This window comes from Corythoichthys intestinalis, chromosome 12 (genome assembly GCF_030265065.1).
Source record: "Corythoichthys intestinalis isolate RoL2023-P3 chromosome 12, ASM3026506v1, whole genome shotgun sequence".
Lineage (NCBI taxonomy): Eukaryota > Metazoa > Chordata > Actinopteri > Syngnathiformes > Syngnathidae > Corythoichthys > Corythoichthys intestinalis.
This window is the reverse complement of record NC_080406.1, coordinates 43,590,299-43,609,949: the sequence shown is the minus strand read 5'-3', so window position 1 is coordinate 43,609,949 and position 19,651 is coordinate 43,590,299. Positions and strand designations below refer to the sequence as shown.

At 41.6% G+C, this 19,651-nt stretch overlaps 1 protein-coding gene across 1 annotated transcript in view; it reads right to left on the bottom strand.

Moving 5' to 3' along the window:
- Positions 1-2,468: 2,468 nt before the first annotated feature.
- The window catches only part of LOC130926522 (G-protein coupled receptor 143-like), a 32,983-nt gene continuing 15,800 nt past the window's right edge, over positions 2,469-19,651 (bottom strand). The window contains exons 5-9 of the mRNA XM_057851447.1: positions 14,908-15,017; positions 14,725-14,833; positions 14,531-14,648; positions 12,024-12,279; positions 2,469-3,228 (exon numbers count right to left, since the gene is read on the bottom strand). Of these exons, the coding sequence (XP_057707430.1) occupies positions 3,125-3,228; positions 12,024-12,279; positions 14,531-14,648; positions 14,725-14,833; positions 14,908-15,017 (697 nt within the window). The 3' untranslated portion in view covers positions 2,469-3,124. The remainder of the gene's footprint in view (positions 3,229-12,023; positions 12,280-14,530; positions 14,649-14,724; positions 14,834-14,907; positions 15,018-19,651) is intronic.

Sequence of the window (19,651 nt, the reverse complement as noted above, 5' to 3'; positions counted from 1 at the left end):
GATGGAAAAAGACTTGTAGTTCTTAAAAGATAAATGTTAGTACAAGTTATGGAAATTTTATATTAATGTTTTCGTTTTATATAATATTTGTAAAATTTTCAATCAAAAAATAAACTAGTAGCTCGCCATTGTTGATGTCAATAATTACACACTGCTCATGGGTGCTGAAACCCATAAAATCAGTCGCAGCCAAGCGGCAGCAGAGGGCAACTAAACACCAAAAGCACAACAAGTGGACATGATACTGTGCTGTCATTCAATCTGTTTGAGCGGGGCATGTGCGTAAAATGCGTCAAATATTTTAACATGATTAATTAAAAATAATTACCGCCTGTTAACGCGATAATTTTGACAGCCTGAGTTGTAACCCATGTTGATTGCTCTCACAAGAAAATCCGCCGCTCGTCCATCATAAATCGTATTTCAAGCATGTCATCGGATGTAGAAACACATGGCGAGTCAAATTTTGCGTCGGATCTTGAAAAGTTCCTGTGTTGCAGCGATCGTATGTCGAGGTACCACTGTATGTATATTATTAGCTGGGATGACCCTCTCGACCTCTCTAAGGATAAGCGGAAGATGAATGAAAACAACGCAAAGGAAAATTATTTTCCCCAAAAAATGTTCTGGACACACCTTTTTTAGGTTCATTGATTTCTTTTCATTCTAAATTGTATTCATCAGTATCATATAAAAGTTGAGAAATATTAGTCTTTTGAATTTTAAACTTTTTAGTCCTGCACCTGAAATACTGTATAACCAAATGTATTTAAAACTAAAACAAAACAAATTATTTCAAGAGAAATGAGCAAATCCACTCTAAAAAATAAATTGAAACTTAAAATGTTTTTTTTTCTACAATTAACAAAATCTGTAATCGCAGCAAAAAAACAAAAAAAAAAAAGGTATTGTAAACTTTTGGGTAGTAGTTGCATTTTTTTCCCTCCCATTATCATGCTCACAATATTTTCAACCATAATGCTCAAGTCAAACAATTCAATTTCATAAACATTTTTTGTATTTGATTTACAGTGGTACCTCTACTTAAGAACATCTCTACATACAGAATTTTCAGGTTAAGACACGCCTCAACGCAGATCATACTCCATGGAGGAGCTCCAGCAAAGGGTGGTGGGATGGGCGGCTGGGTAGAAAATCCATGAAGCGGTCCCACTGCCCCAAGCCGAGCTCTCCTATTTTAATGCATACACTGCACTACCCTCCCCACACAATCCCATACTGTGCTGGCTAATGCACAGCCACAGTAATAGGGTGGTAGGTGGGTCCCACACTTTTTTTCTGGCGTGGCTCCCAGCCAGGGCCTCGCCTCTGCCTGGGCTGCCGGCCGCGGGAATGGGGGTAGGTCAGGGATCCGATCTCGTGTCACACCGCAGCCCCTCCTCGACGTTCTCCTGCTTCCGTCTTCCCCTCGCTTCTCTGCCTGCGTACCCACCCTGCGCTCCGGCACGGGTCACTGGCTGGATGCCGGTGTGTCGCCTGGGTGTTGCCTGCTCTGGCAGGGGGCCCTGCCTTGCCCTGGGCTTGGTGGGCCGCTGACGTTCCTGCGATGTGCCGTGCTGGTTGGGGGCTGCGACTGTGGCTCGTGGGCGGACGGGGGTGGGGGTTGGTGGGCGTCCCCTCATCCCATCCCTGAAAGCTGGTTGATGGGGGCCCAGGACAACCCTGGATCCCTGGGAGGTGACGGTGGCCCCTTTGCTGGGCCGCGGGTTGGCTGGGAGGGGCCGTGGCACAGGGGTGGCGCCCGCATGGTGTCTCCGCTCGCATGAGAGGCTGTTCCATGTTTGATGTGATTTGCGCATGGCTGGATGTGATTGGGCGCCCTCGGCTGAGGGACGGGGCGGCGTAGGGTGGGTTGACAACGGTCTCACACTCAAGGGATTCACACGATTACTAGGTTCTAGATCACAGGGTTGATTTGTGTACACTCCACCCCTCCTAATCACTTATCTTCTAGACTCCGCCCCCACTCTCTTTCCCTGATCAACAGGCCCCCTACATGGTGTCAACCGGAAATACATCTAGCTGACGATAACACCAACATATTCATAGTTAGTGTAGACGTTCAATGTATTTCTTGTTGTTGTGTTTCTTCTGTCTCTCTCTCCTTCTTTTCCCCCTTAACCCCTTCCTGTTCCCTGCTTTGTCTTAATAAATGACATATGTTGAATGATCACAATGGGAGTAGGTCATACTCCAATGTGAAACATTAACACTGCCCAGACCAACCGGACACTCAGACTTCCATTCTCCGTGTCAAACATTTGCTTCTTGTTAAGAAATTTCAGGATCCAAAAGGCAAAAATACAGTATGGCTGGTACTCGCAGCTCCTAGAGTTTATGGAATGCAACATTGGCTATTGCCTAGCATTCCTGGCATCCAGTTGGCTAAGAGGAACCTCGGCTGTATGTGTATGTGTGTATCCCAGTGTCCTCTTCATTCACCCCTAGTGTTGCAACAGCTTTACATGAGTGTATTAACTTTTTCTTCATTCTTGTTTTTTTATATTATGCACAACTACGATTTTATGTTTATTGTGCAATAATCTATTTGTAACATGTATTTGTTACATATTTTGATGCATTTTTATGCATTATAAAAGATGTCAGAATTTTGGGGGGCTTGGAACAGATGAGGGCATATACATGGAAAACGCGTCTCTACTTACTGAATTTTCAAATTATGAAGCTACCATCAGAACCAATTTATTTTCGTAAGTAGAATTACAACAGTATGTTTAAAAAAAAAATCATCTTTGTCTTCTTAAAAGAAAAAGATTGTAATTAGCTCTATTTTTTTTTTCTGTGCATTCACAACACATTCGATAATAAACTGGATATTTAATAAGAATAAAAGTGCAAAAAACATTAACTAGGCAGCATGGAGTATAGTGATATCCCTAAAAAATACAAATAGAACCTACATAAGCAAGAAAATACTACGTCCATCTCTTAATTACCAGTCAACAACACGCTTCTAATGTTCTCAAGGTTACTGTATGTGGCTACACGAGAGAAGTAGAAAATGAGCTGTGCTACAGAAATCTCCCAGTGTACTTTTTTTTTTTTTTACCAGCAACAGTAGTTTAGAGCGATGTGACGTTGGCTAGTGCTTCCCTGACGTCCCCAAGGATTCCTCATCAGCATCTATATCGCCATAGTCTGGTAGCTCGCTGGATATGTGGATTTCAACTGTGCTAGATTCTGAACCTACCGAGACAAAACAAGGGAGGGGGACGGGCACCGATTACTTTGTGGTTTTAAAAGTTACCCTCTAACGCAGTTATTTTGCTATCGAAAGAATATATTAGGGCTGGGCAATGATTACCCATTTTCATCGCGTTTAAATACGAAGTCAACATATTTCGAGTGGGTTTCAAAATAAATGCACGGAAAATACTAAAATTATTATTGGATGACAATTCGAGTAATCATAGTTGATCGCGTGTGATTAATTGCTATTAAAATGTGTAATCATTGCCCAGCTCCAAAAAATAAAAAAATAAGTTCTCCTACTTGAAAAGATTAGAGAGGCCTGTAATTGTCAACATGGGTAAACCTCAACCATGAGAGACAGAATTTTGAAGAAAAAACAGAAAATCACATCGTTTGATTTTTAAAGAATTTATTTGCAGATCATGGTGGAAAATAAGTATTTGGTCACCTACAAACAAGCAAGATTTCTGGCTGTCAAAGAGGTCTAACTTCTTCTATCGAGGTCTAACGAGGCTCCACTCATTACCTGTATTAATGACACCTGTTTTAACTCATTATCGGTATAAAAGACACCTGTCCACAATTCAGTCAGTCACACTCCAAACTCCACTATGGCCAAGAGCAAAGAGCTGTCGAAGGACACCAGAGACAAAATTGTAGACCTGCACCAGGCTGGGAAGACTGAATCTGCAATAGGTAAAACGCTTGGTGTAAATAAATGAACTGTGAGAGCAATTATTAAAAAATGGAATATATACAAGACCACTGATATTCTCCCTCGATCTGGGGCTCCATGCAAGATCTCACCCCGTGGCGTCAAAACAATAACAAGAACGGTGAGCAAAAATCCCAGAACCACAGGGGGGGACCTAGTGAATGACCTACAGAGAGCTGGGACCACAGTAACAAAGGCTACAATTAGTAACACAATGCGCCACCAGGGACTCCAATCCTGCGCTGCCAGACGTGTCCCCCTGCTAAAGCCAGTACACGTCCAGGCCCATCTGCGGTTCTCTAGAGAGCACTTGGATGATCCAGAAGAGGACTGGGAGAATGTGTTATGGTCAGATGAAACCAAAATATAACTTTTTGGTAGACACACAGGTTCTCGTGTTTGGAGGAGAAAGAATACTGAATTGCATCCAAAAAACACCATACCCACTGTGAAGCATAGGGGTGGAAACATAATGCTTTGGGGCTGTTTTTCTGCAAAGGGACCCAGACGACTGATCTGTGTAAAGGAAAGAATGAATGGGGCCATGTATCGAGAGATTTTGAGTGAAAATCTCCTTCCATCAGCAAGGGCATTGAAGATGAGAAGTGGCTGGGTCTTTCAGCATGACAATGATACCAAACAAACAGCCAGGGCAACAAAGGAGTGGCTTCGTAAGAAGCATTTCAAGGTCCTGGAGTGGCCTAGCCAGTCTCCAGATCTCAATCCCATAGAAAATCTGTGGAAAATCTGTTGAGTTGAAAGTCCGTGTCGCCCAACGACAGCCCGCAAAACAGCCCCAAAACATCACTGCTTTAGAGGAGATATGCATGGAGCAATGGGCCAAAATACTAGCAACAGTGTGTGAAAAGCTTGTGAAGAGTTACAGAAAACGTTTGGCCTCCGTTATTGCCAACAAAGGGTACATAAGAAAGTATTGTGATGAACTTTTGGTACTGACCAAATACTTATTTTCCACCTTGATTTGCAAATAAATTCTTTTAAAAAAAAATCAAACCAAATGTGATTTTCTCTTTTATTTCCACATTCTGTCTCTCATGGTTGAGGTTTACCCATGTTGACAATTACAGGCCTCTCTAATATTTTCAAGTTGGAGAACTTGCACAATTAGTGGTTGACTAAATACGTATTTGCCCCACTGTGTATATAACATGCAGGAAATTCACTGGTCATATACAAACAAAAGTTCTAACATCATCGTAATAAAGTGTCAACAGGCGTTTTTAAAATGTGTAAGATGCATCTTTATTTGTGGCACACCATACAGAAAATGAAATATATAAAGTGAAGAAGACTGCAAAAGAATTACAAAGTACAAGGAAATACTACATGCAGCATGTTTGACTATGTTAACTCATTATCTGCCATTGATGGTAATGGACATCCAGTACATCGGACTGGGGGTTCGTTCATTCTCTCCTCCCAGTCAAAATGGATTGGATGTCCATCACAGTCAATGGCAGCAAGTGAGCTGAGAAGTAGAGAGATTCATTTGCTAAAGAGAGAATAGGAATCTAGAGCAGAACTTTGTTAAATACAGCATAGTATATAAAAATGGCTTAGAAATAGGAACAAATCGTTCAAACGCATTAGTGCAGCACGTGCTTGTTTTCAAGATGTCTGTGTAATTGCGTCGACATTTCTTCTTCCGCAACACAAGGACATCACGTTGTCTGTCTTAGTGAACACTTTAACAAGACAAACAAATGGACTGAAGATGAATGGTGACGAGACAAAAAGTTGGTGTAAAAATTCAGAGGTTTGCTTGGAGTTCACATCAAGGACGTAGGTTTGGTCTCAACATTGGTAGTGACGATATAACAGCATTAACCTTCATGCACACATTTTGCTGGAGATGGGACATTAATAAAAGCAAACATATTGGGTGAATGGGGTTAGGGCTACATTTCTCAAGAATATGAACCTAATTAAATTAACTTTCATATGAATTGGTTCAGGTGATACAGTGGTATTAAAAAATATCTGAACCTTTTGGAATTTCTCACATTTCTGCATAAAATCACCATCAAATGTGATATGATCTTTGTCAAAATCGCACAGATGAAAATACAGTGTCTACTTCAGCTAAAACCACTCAAACATTTATAGGTTTACATATTTTAATGAGTATAGCATGAAAACAATGACAGAAGGGGGAAAAATAAGTAAGTGAACCTCTGCCTAAGGAGACTTAAAGAGCAATTGGAACCAATTTTTACCAAACATTTTCAGTCAGGTGTGTGCCCAATCACTGATGACTTGTTTAAAGCTGCCCTGCCCACTATAAAACACACACCCGGTAAGAATTGTCTTAATGAGAAGCATTGTATGATGTGCATCATGGCTCGGTCGAAAGAGCTGTCTGAAGACCTGCGATCAAGGATTGATGGTTTGTATAAAGCTGGGAAAGAATGCAAAACCATCTCTAAAAGTCTGGATGTTCATCGATCGACAGTCAGAGAATTTGTCTACACATGGAGAGAGTTTGGCACTGTTGCTTCTCTCCCAAGGAGTGGCCGGCCACCAAAGATGACGCCAAGAGTTCAGCGCAGAATACTCAGAGAGGTAAAAAAGAACCATAGAATGTCTGCTAAACACCTACAGAAATCATTGGCACAGTCCAATATCTATCTGCACAGATCAACTATATGTAAAACTATGGCCAGGAATGGTGTTCATGGGAGGACTCCACGGGGGAAGCCACTGCTGTCTAAAAAAATCATTTTTGCTCGTTTAATGTTCGCAGAAAGGCACTTGGACACTCCACAGAAGTTTCAGCAAAATATTTTGTGGACTGATGAAACCAAAGTTGAATTGTTTGGGAGTAGCACAGAACGTATGTGTGGAGGAAAAATGGGACAGCTCACCAACATCAACACCTCATCCCCACCATGAAGCATGGTGAAGGAAGTAGGGCTGTCAAACAATTAAAATTTTTAATCGAGTTAATCACAGCTTAAAAATTAATTAAACGTAATTAATCGCAATTAATCGCAATTCAAACCATCTCTAAAATATGCCATATTTTTCTGTAAATTATTGTTGGAATGGAAAGATAAGACGTATATATACATTCAACATACTGTACATAAGTACTGTATTTGTTTATTATAACAATAAATCCACAAGACGGCATTAACATTAACATTCTTTCTGTGAAAGGGATCCACGGATAGAAAGACTTGTAATTCTTAAATGTGAGAACAAGTTATAGTAATTTTGATAGTTTGTACATTGCGACTAAATATCGCCATCTAATGTATTTGTTGAGCTAAACTTAATGTTTGAATAGAGTATTATTTTGCATAGCTATTTTGATTGGGAATGCCAGATCTCTTTGCATTGAGCGCTTTTCTTTATGTGAACATTATTTTATTTTTGAGAGATAGGAATATTATTTTTGTTGTGCTTTCACCAAATGATACTGTAGCAATTTAAATGTTCTTAACTGCCCAAATGCATGATGGGAATTTGAGCAACCATGAGTCACAGTGGTCGCTGCAAATGGTATATCTTCTCTGCGTTGAGTACAATACATGGTGTTAAGTAAAAGATCATCTCCAGCTATTCTTCCCAATGTCGCAAGCCACAATAGTTATAACAGTTGTGGAAGAGATGCCACTGCTTATTCCATTAAATAGTGCGGCTCCAATAAATGCCTGCGTTACCAATTCGCCCTTCTTGGTCATTGGCGGTGCTATGGACCTGCGATTGTTGTTGGCTCATTATTGTCAGTTGGCTCGATTCGTCCGATTTCCTCCTGAGGAAGACGGCGGCGTACATATAAACACTGAGAGGCGTTGGATGGCTTTTTGTGGGTACTTTTTTTAACAAAACATAAGCATGTGGGGGATGCAGCATTTGAGCCTGCGCTAACTGCACACTTTCTCTACTGTCTCGCCCCCTCTCTCGCTCGACCACTTTCTTCCTTACTGCTCAATCTGACAATGCCGGTCACATTGAAAATAACAGCGCTCAATATACTTCAAACGGCGCCATTGTAGTCTGTTCGCGGCATTGCTTGAGTGGGTTGTTCCGCGCCTGCATTAATTGCGTTAAATATTTTAACATGATTTATTTAAAAAATTAATTACCGCCCGTTAACGTGTTAATTTTGACAGCCCTTGAAGGAAGCGTCATGATTTGGGGCTGTTTTGCTGCCTCAGGGACTGGGCAATTTGCAATCATTAATCGAAGAATGAATTCAAAAGTTTATCAGGATGTTTTACAGGAAAACCTGAGGCCGTCTGTCAGACAGTTGAAGCTAAAAAGAAGATGGATGCTGCAACAAGACAATGATCCAAAACACAGGAGTAAATAAACTTCAGAATGGTTTAAGGAAAAACAAAATACACATTCTGAATATATTAAATAAATATATAAATATTAAATATTAAATGTAATGGTTCACTTACTTATTTTTCCCCCTTCTGTCATTGTTTGCATACTATCTTCATTAAAATATAAAAACCAATAAATGTTTGGATGGTTTTAGTTAAAGAAGTTTTTTCATCTGTGTGATTTTGACAAAGAGCAGATCACTTTTGATGGTGATTTCATGCAGAAATGTGAGAAATTCCTTAAGGTTCAGTTACTTTTTCATACCATTGTACACCATTCAATTCAAACCGTTGTTTTCAAAAACTACTAAACTTTTAAAAACTAATTAAACTTTTGAAAACCTTCAAAATAAATGTCTGGATTTTATTAGCAAATTTAAATTCCAATATTAAACTAAACTAAATCATATTAACATACACAATAATACAAACTTGTTAATAATCTGTTAGCTGTCCAGGAACGCAAAAATAAACTTTTGTCTTAAGACCGCTCAACATTGTCTGTCTGAATAAAGAAATTAAATATAACTGAAAAAACTTAGTCCGGTAATCACAAAAATACATAAAAAATTGAGCCTTACTTCAGGTAAAATACTACCAAACTTAACCAAAAAAAATGGAAGCTCCTTTGGTTGCTTGAAGGAACATGAATAAAATAAAAATGAAAATAGGGGAGAAAGGGATGAACCTTGGTTCACTACATATCTCACAGTTTAATTAACGTTAACAATAGAAAACACATACAGAAGGACACTTCTCTCAAAAGCAACTTCCTGCTCGAGTTTTGCAAGTGAGCAAGTTGAGACAGTTTAATGTTATGCTAACTCTGATGCAGGTCGGACTTTCATTAGCAAAATTAGTGGTGTGTTCGTCTTTTCGCATTACTTACAGTGGTTGCTAACTGAAAAAAACTTCTAACATCCCTCCTCTTCAAAGAGGGCGGAGGAGGTGGCATGTTGTCGTATTTCTGTCGGTGCTGTATGTGTGTTGGAGGGGGGATGGTGGGGGGTTCCAATCAAACATGCGTTTGAGGGGGAAAAAATGACACATTTAGCAAGTGAAAAAGTGTAAATGTAAGTCTGAACATAATGAAAATAATTCACTTAATAATGGCAGGGTCAATTCTATCCTTACAACATATGGGAAGAATCGAAATTACAGTAGAGCAAATAAGTATTTAGTCAACCACTAATTGTGGTTGACTAAAAAACATTTCTCCCACTTGAAAATATTAGATAGGCCTGTAATCGTCAACTTAGGTAAACCTCAACCATGAGAGACAGAATGTGGAAAAAAAATAGAAAATCACATTGTTTGATTTTTAAAGAATTTATTTGCAAATCATGGTGGAAAATAATTACTTGGTCAATACCAAAAGTTCATCTCAATACTTTGTTATGTACTCTTTGTTGGCAATAACGGAGGCCAAACGTTTTCTGTAACTCTTCACAAGCTTTTCACACACTGTTGCTGGTATTGTAGCCCATTCCTCAATACAGATCTCCTCACGAGCAGTGATATTTTGGGGCTGTCGTTGGGCAACACGGACTTTCAACTCCCTCCACAGATTTTCTATGGGGTCGAGATCTGGAGACTGGCTAGGCCACTCCAGGACCTTGAAATGCTTCTTACGAAGCCACTCCTTGGTTGCCCTGGCTATGTGTTTGGGATCATTGTTATGCTGAAAGACCCAGCCACGTCTCATCTTCAATGCCCTTGCTGACGGAAGGAGATTTTCACTCAAAATCTCTCGAAACATGGCCCAATTCATTCTTTCCTTTACAGAGATAAGTCATCCTGGTCCCTGTGCAGAAAAACAGCCCCATAGCATGATGTTTCCAACCCCCATGCTTCACAGTGGGTATGGTGTTCTTCGGATGCAATTCAGTATTCTTTCTCCTCCAAACACGAGAACCTGTGTTTCTACCAAAAAGTTCTATTTTGGTTTCATCTGACCATAACACATTCTCCCAGTCCTCTTCTGGATCATCCAAATGCTCTCTAGCGAACCGCAGACGGGCCTGGACATGTACTTTCTTCAGAAGGGGGACACGTCTGGCAGTGCAAGATTTGAGTCCCTGGCGGCGCATTGTGTTACTGATAGTAGTAGCCTTTGTTACTGGGGTCCTAGCTCACTGTAAGTCATTCACTAGGTCCTCCCGTGTGGTTCTGGGATTTGTGCTCACCATTCTTGTTATCATTTTGACGCCATGGGGTGAGATCTTGCACGGAGCCCCAGATCGAGGGAGATTATCAGTGGTCTTGTATGTCTTCCATTTTCTAATAATTGCTCCCACAGTTGATTTCTTTACACCAAGCATTTTACCTATTGAAGATTCAGTCTTCCCAGCCTGGTGCAGGTCTACAATTTTGTCCCTGGTGTCCTTCGACAGCTCTTTGGCCATAGTGGAGTTTGGCGTGTGACTGACTGAGACTGTGGACAGGTGTCTTATATACCGATATTGAGTTAAAACAGGTGCCATTAATACAGGTAACGAGTGGAGCCTCGTTAGAAAAAGTTAGACCTCTTTGACAGCCAGAAATCTTGCTTGTTTGTAGGTGACCAAATCCTTATTTTCCACTCTAATTTGGAAATAATTTCTTTAAAAATCAAACAATATGATTTTCTGTTTTTTTTTTCTCTACATTCTGTCTCTCGTGGTTGAGGTTTACCCATGTTGACAGTTACAGGCCTCTCTAATCTTTTCAAGAAGGAGAACTTGCACAATTGGTGGTTGACTAAATACTTATTTGCCCCACTGTACCTATGTAACTGAAGTCATTATATAATGCAAATAAGGTTGCTTAAAAGTTGGTGGGGACAATTTGAACATCCTAAAAAGTTGGTAGTGTTATGTCCCTATCGTCCCTATGCAAACCTACGCCCTTGCTTAGTGGGTGCCTTAACGAGACCAGAACAGAATGGAATTATCTGTGTTGTGTTATTAGTAATGAACATGAGCCTGTAGGATGTTACATGTATTTTTTTACCCACGTAAAGAGAAACAGGAAATGGAGATCTTACAATGATCGAAAGTGTTATGCAAGAACTGTTCTTTTCATCGTAATTTTTTGTTTTGTTTGCAATCTGTGAGATACATCAGAAAGGTTCCATGATTGGCGTTGTACCAGTCCTCAAAGTTTACCAGGACAGTCAGAGGACCAGTCGGAAAAGTTCCGAGACTGCCTTCAAAACCAGAACTACTCTGTTGGTAAAAGTTACAGGATTTTCTAACAGAGCCCAACTGTTGGTGAAGTCCCAGTACTGTACTGCACTGGAGCAATGTCAGTCCTGGAACTTTTCTGACAGATGAGGTTTGTCAGAGAAGTTCCGGGATTGGTATGATACCAGTCCTGGAATCGGTCGGAAAAGTTACAGGACTAGCGTCAAAAGTCTCGGAACTTTTCTGACCAACCTCATCTGTCAGAAAAGTTCCAGCACTGACACTTACCAATCCTGGAATCCGTCAGAAAACTTCTAAGTACTTGTGTTGCTTTTCAAGAACTGGCGTTTACCAGTCATGGAACTTTCCAAAAGACTTCTATGTTGTTGCAGGATTACACTTTCAGTTCTAGCAGGTATCAGCAATAGTCAAAACTAATCACATAAATAAAAGCTCACATTTTCGGATTGAATAAAAGTAGCAGTCCATTCATCCTTCATCACCATCCCTCGTACATGGGCGAACCATTGGCGGCGCCGTGAGCCCAATTACCTTCTGAGAGGACGCTGATGGCGTCGGACTGCAGCTGCCCGTTGCCGTTCATGTTTTTCTTCGCCTCCTGCACGTGACTCTGGTAGAGCAGGGCCGTGCCCAACATTGAGTCGCGTCCACCTCCGTTGGCAGCCGACGTGGATGCCGACTCCCAGACCGGGTCCCTGCGACCTCGCAGGCTCAGGTCCACGTCGAAACCCGTCCAGCCGTGGAATGCCAGCGTGTTGAGAAAGGCCTGCATTGGGTTCAGGATCCCCTGAAACGCAAGATGCACATTGTGATTAAACTGCGATTGACGGCAATAGAAGTCCCATCCAATTGGACCGGATGGATTAGCAACAATTTTGTGCTAATAATATACTAAAACGAAAACTAACTCACTAATGTGTGCCATTCCACCAAAGTAAAAATTTTAATCTATTTTTGATCATTTATGGAAATTTTGCCCCACCACCCTGCTGCCCTTGGTATTACATGTATCAGCTGCTATCTATATTAATGGTAAACTTCTTGACTCATTAACTATCATTGATAATGACTGACGTCCAATCCTTTTGAACTGATAGGGCTGGCAGTGAATAAACATTTATTCATTTGCTGCCAACCTTCTCACTTCAAAGGGATTGGACGTCTATCACCGTCAATGGCAGTGAAAGAGCTAAAAATTCACCAATTTGCAGTATTTTAGTTTGCATTTTCTTAATGTGTAGGGTAATGGGTCTGCTTACGAAAGTATGGTTAAATCCAATTTCAGGAGGTGAAAGTTTCTGACGTGAGAGTTCATTCATCAAAAATATTTTTTGAGGGGATGGAATACACACAAAAATAAAAATTGTCCGATAATGACTTTTTAACCGATATCCCGATAGTTCAACTCCGAAAATCTGATACCAGATATCACCCCGATACCGTTATATGCGGTCGTGCACTCTACATATTATTGCTAGTTGTATTGTGAGGCCCCACTGGATGCTTTAATAATGATAAATGTGACAACTTCAAGGTTTTCCAAATAAAATTAACTTTCTGTGAAAAATAAGAACACATATATAAAATAAATGTCCCATATAAATAATATAAATTGAAATTAGCCAAAATGTCCATAATCAAATAAAAGGATTCATTCACAATTAAATTATGTTTACAGTGGTTACCCCAAAGAGCCACTAGGGGGTGACCAAAGCATCACAAATACACGCAGGCAATCATAGGACATGCCAAAGCAATGACAATTCCCAAGATGCATTTTAACCTTTTATTTACAAGAATTTTCAACTTAAAAAGTTCTTTATTCCGTCACGGCTGCCATGTTGGACTACACAATATTGTAACTTTTGCTTGAAATATTTACGTAAAATGAACGATAATTGCCCGTTTTTTGCTTTTAACCAAGAATCTGGACTGTTTTACATTCATACCTGTAGAAATTGCGCGATTTCAGCATTTGTTTTAATGAACTTTCAACTTAAAAAGGTCTTTTGTGACAGCCGCCATGTTGGATTACACAATATTGTAGCTTTTGCTTCAAATATTTACGTAAAATGAACGATAATTGCCCGTTTTTTGCTTTTAACCAAGAATCTGGACTGTTTTACATTCATATCTGTAGAAATTGCACGATTTAAGCATTTATTTACATGAATTTTCAACTTAAAAAAGTCTTTATTTTGTGACAGCCGCTATGTTGGATTACACAATATTATAACTTTTGCTTGAAATATTTGTGTAAAATGAACGATAATTACCCATTTTTTTGCTTTTAACCAAGAATCTAGACTGTTTTACGTTCATATCTAAAGAAATTGCGCGATTTAAGCATTTATTTCAATGAATTTTCAACTTTAAAAGGTCTTTTGTGACAGCCGCCATGTTGGATTACACAATATTGTAACTTTTGCTTGAAATATTTGCGTAAAATGAATGCTAATTACCCGTTTTTTGCTTTTAACCAAGAATCTAGACTGTTTTACGTTCATATCTATAGAAATTGCGCGATTTAAGCATTTATTTACATGAATTTTCAACTTAGAAAGCTCTTTGTTTCGTGATGGCCGCCATTTTGGATTTTGTAAAAAAAATTAAGTTCCTATTTCTGGCAAAAACTTATTATATGTTAACTTATATGATATGTTCAATATTGCTATTGATCCTGAAAATATGATTTTGATTATCTCTACATTTGGTGATTTTTGTGCATCTAGCATAAAATCTTGAGAATTTTATAGCCATTTTAAGTTTGTCGGCTACTCGATAATATCGGACAACTCAAATAAAAATAATCAATTCAATTTAAAAGATATTTTTTAATTCACTTAAATTTTTGATTTTTTTTTTTTTTAACGATAACTTACTAATGTAATAAAATGAATACATACATAAAAAGAATATTTACTGTTCAGGAGCTCAAATTATATTTGCATTTTTAGAATTACTTTACATTTCTCTGATTTTGACGCTGTGCATGAAATCTCTGTTTTTGACCCACACTTAAGATTCTGAAATCTTACCATGATAAACCACGTGATAAGAGCAGCATTCCTGATATTCCTTAGGCCGCTGTCACCAATGTTCACCTGCATTTCCAGGTAGAAGAGGAGGCCCTCATTGAGGATGTTGGGAATCCAGCTGATACGTGTTAATCACACAAATCAATATTATATCATATAAAAAAGAATCTTGCAGCAAAGAACATGAAACCCACCAAATACAGAAGACTAGCATGATTTTAAAGAAGCGGATTTTGATAGCGTTAGCTAGCCGGCGCTCGTTTTCCGTGTAGATCCCTTGACGTCCTTTCAGCAACGATGTCACTATAGAAGAAAAACATGGCTTTTTAAGCCCACATTTGTGTCAGATATTTCAAATTAATTTTAAAAAACCTTACCCGCGGAGGTGGTGCGATTGAAGAAGATGGGGTTGGCCACGAGGACTAACAGCATGGGTGCGTACGTGGTGACGTAGTGAGGGATAGCGTGCTGGAAGCCTTGCTCACAACTGGAAAAAACATGAAATACACACCAATGCAATGCAGTCATTTCAAATTAAAGATAGGATCAGCGGGTATTAAGTTATGGTGAAAGTCCATTTCTGACCTCTGTGACTTTTGACCTTATGAACTCTTCTACTTCATAATATAAAGTTTGACAGTAATCATATATATATAGTGTATATATAAATATATAATGTATTTCTGCCATATATAATGTATACGGCAGAAAATACTCAGGTGACTTGAAGTTCCGCTCTGAGACATCCCAATTTGGCCAACTTTCTAAATTGTCCGATATGCATGTGTGATGCATCATTGGAAAGCTTCAAATCTCAATTTTCTGGGGAAAGAAATTTTTTGAACAGGAGGGCATTTAAAAAAATTAATAAATTTAAACAGTGAAACCCCATCTGGAGGTGAGAGCATGAAAGAGCAGAATTAAAGACGTCATGACTTTAACGAGATATTATCGTGTACTTACCTTGTTTTGATCCATGAAGCATGCCTCGCTGAGTGTCAAGCCACAGCTGTGAATGGCCACAGCTGGATTTTTTGGAGATTTTATGGGTGAAACATGGTCATATAACAAGGGTCGCGATGCAGAAATCGCAGACATCAAGGAATGGTCGAGATTTTCTTTTACATATATTTACCCTTTTAAACTTTTTTTTATTCAATTTTTCTTTGTTTGGATCGATTATTTATCATCTAACATATCGGAGAAAATGCGACAGTAACAAAAAAATTCAAGTGAGCGATAGTTATGAGGTAGATATATGTGACTTTTTTTACAGGCACTATTTTTTTCATTGAGACGTCATTTGTTTAAAAGTTTAAAAGCTGTGAGTGAATCATTTTTTAAAGTCGTTTTTTTAAATGAAATATTAGACATCAATTAACGATTCTAAGCTAAAAATGACAGACATTTTGAATGATAAAAATAATTAATTACCTTCGTTTTATGGCTGGGTTGAAACAAAAGCGGTTGCGCGACGTCTGTAAATGGGGGTTTTCAGGGTAAAACAGACATATTAAAAATAGTTCGGGGGCTTACTGCATGATTAATCTGCTATGGCAGCATATAGACATATTGTTCGATCAAACACAATAGTTGTTTTGGCTTAAAATACAGCAGTTTATTTTAAAGAGAGGTGCAAGAGCAGAAACTGCTTTTTCAGTCTTGTCTGTGAAAAAGCAGTTTCTGCTCTTGCACACCTCGTGCCATAAAACTAAGGTAAATTATTGTGTTTATTATTCAAAATGTCTGTTATTTTTAGCTTAGAATCATTAATTGATGTTTAATATTTCGTTTAAAAAAAAAAGACTTAAAAAAATAATTCACTCGCATATTTTAAACGTTTAAACAAATGACGTCACAATGAAAAAAATGGCGTCTGTAAAGAAGTCACGGATATCTACCTCATAACTATCGCTTAATTGTATTTTTTTGTCACTGTTGCATTTTCTCCGATATGTTAGATGATAAATAATTGATCCAAATGAAGAAAATTGAAAAAAAACGTTTAAAAGGGTGAACATATGAAAAAGAAAATCTCGAACATTCCTTGATGTCTGCGATTTCTGCATCGACCCTTGTTATATGACCATTTTTCACCCATTAACTCCCCCAAAATCCGGCTGTGGCCATTTACAGCTGTGTCTTGACACTCAGTGATACATGCTACATGGAGCTTTTGGACCGAAAAGAAGTACGCGATAATATCTCGTTAAAATCATGGCGTCTGTAATTCTGCTCTAGTGTGCTCTCACCTCCAGATAGAGTTTTGCAGTTAAAAAAACTTTTTTTTTTTTTTTCAAAATGCCCTCCTGTTCAAAATTTTTCTAAATAACCCAGAAAATGGAGATTTTAGGCTTTCCAGTGATGTATCACACATGCATATCATATAATTTTGAAATCTAGCCAAATTGGGGTTCTCAGAGCAGAACTTCAAGTCACCTGAGTGTTTTCCGCCATATATATATACCCAGTATACATTAATTATATAATGTGAAAATGTAATACACACTGGCTTTTTGCAACACTGCAATGTTGTTTTTCTGTTATGGTCATGTTTTTATCCATTTTTTTAAGGTTAAAATCTTTTTGTATGGTGATTACCATTTTTTTTCTACTGAAAACAGACATCTGAGACTCAATTTGGGGTGAAAATATCATTTTTGCTTGGATATGCTTGCCTGAAACGGCCTTGAAGAACATTAAATGAGATGAAAGGAAGGGAGAAACCCTGAAAATGCAATTATAACTCAGCTGGAATCCTAGTCTATGCTTATGTAGGTGGTTTTTTTTTTTCACTCGTGTTCCTTGTTATGGACTTATTAGTGATTTCATACATTTCATTTCATGCAAATAATTTTCTTCTTTTAAAAGTTTTTTTTTTTTTTTTTTTTAAAACCTTTTCTGTTCAGCTGATTTGACATGGAGAATGGGAATCTGAGTGTCCTTATGGTCTGAACAGCTTTAATGTATCACATGGAAAAATGATTAGGTGATTAGGAGAATGTAGTGAGCAGGAAGGGGTTACGGGGGGACAAAAAGAAAAGCAGAAGAATAGAGAAGAGGAGAAACCCAAACAACAACAACATATACCATTGAACACTACCTATGAATATAGTGGTGCTATCGCTAACTAATTGCATTTCCCGTGAACACCATGGGGGGGGGGCAAGGAGAAAGATGAGGGTAAGTCAAAAAGATGTGAGTCCGGGTGCCGGTCCGGGGCCGCGGCCCTTCCCCGGCCGGCCGGGGTGGGGTGGAGTTGGGGTGGGGGCCGGGGGGTGTATGCGGCAGCCATGGTTCCCTCCCAGGTCCGCCCGGCCGGAGCCGCGTCTCCCTGTACCGGGTGCCGGGGAGGTGCCCTCTGGTGCCATACCGCGCGCCCCTCTTGGCCCGGGGGTGGGTTGTGGGGGGTGCGCTTCCCTCCCCTTGGTCTGTTTCCGGCCCTGTCCGCCTCCCTAGGCCGCGGCGGCCGCGGCTGCCCCCCGGCCGGTGGGGTCGTTGGCGGGGCCTCTTGGGGCCCGCGGGGCCTAGGGTGAGGCTCGCTGTCCCTTGCCGGTGGGGTGAACGCCCCCTGGTCGCCGGCGCTTGGTGTGGCGCCTGCTCGGGGTGCGGGGTGGGTGCTCGGTGGGTGGGAGGGGGGTGGGCGGTCGCGGAGGCGCCGTGGGTGGTCTGGGGCGGGGATTGATCGGGGCCCTGACGCTTCTTCCGCCCTGGGGCCGGTGGTTCTGGTGGACGGGGCCACGCCCGCGGGAGCCTGCCTCTTAAGTCACGCACTTCTCACTTCGGCACTGTAAATATTTTTCACCCTGGCACTTACATGCTCATACATTTCTCCGGGGAGAGTTGGGACGGGGCTTTACAGTCCCAGCCCGACTCCCCCCTGTTTTTAATGCACCACACACCAAGGCTGTGGGATGGTTGGGACCTGTTGGGGGGGGGGGGGCCTCACGGCTGCCTCCTCACCACAGGCCCCGCCATCCCTGCACCTTTTTTAAATGCACCACACACATCATACTCCACAGGAGAGCTCCGGCAAAGGGCGGTGGGACGGGCGGCTGGACAGAAACTCCATGCTGCGGTCCCACTGCCCCAAGCCAAGCTCTCCTATTTTAATGCATACATTGCACTACCCTCCCCTCACACCCCCATCACGGTGCTGGGTGATGGCTGCCAGTCGGGAACCTGGCAGCCACAGTAATAGGGTGGTAGGTGGGTCCCACACTTTTTCTATATGGCGTGGCTCCCGGGGTGTGGCCTCCCCTCTGCCTTGGCTGCCGGCCGCGGGAGTGGGTTGGGGGGTCGGGTCTCCGATCTTGCATTGCCCCGTGGCAGTCCCTGGGCGTTCTCCTGCCTCCGCCTTCCCCTCTCTTCTCTGGCTGGGCATCCGCCCTGCGCTCCGTCGCGGGTCGCTGGCTGGGCGCCGGTGTATCAGCGGGGTGTCGCCTGCACCGGCGGGGGACCCTGCCTTGCCTGGGGCTTGGTGGGCCGCTGGGGGTCCCGTAGCGTGCCGTGCCGGTTGGGGGGCTGTGGCTGTGGCTCGTGGCCCGGGTGGGCGGGCGGGGGTGGGTGTAGGCGTGGGGTTGGTGATGCGTCCCCTCCTGCCATCCCTGAAGGCCGGTTGATGGGCGCGCGGGTGGCCCGGGGGACCACCCTGGGTCCCGGGGGGGGGGACGGTGGCTCCTTTGCTGGGCGGCGGGAGGAGGGATGGGCTGCGCATGGCCCCCCCACCACCCCGCCCGCCCTCCCTCCCCGGGCTGGCTGGGTGGTGGCCGTGGCCCTGGGTTGGCGCCCGCGCGGTCTCTCCGCCCGTCTGCGTGGCTGTCGCGCGCCCGGTGGGGCTTGCATGCTGCTGGATGTGGTAGGGCATGCTCGGGTTGGGGGTTCCGGTGCCGGGATTGGCGATGCGGCGGCGTAGGGTTGGTCGCCAACGGGCTTACACTCATAAGAGATTCACACGATTACTGGGTTCTAGATCACAGAACTGATTTGTGTACACTCTACCCCTTTCAATCACTTAGCTTATAGTCTTATAGACACCCCCACCCCCATTCTCCTCTTTCACTGGCCAATTGGCCCCCACATGGTGTAAACCGGAAATACATCTCGCTGACGATAGCACCA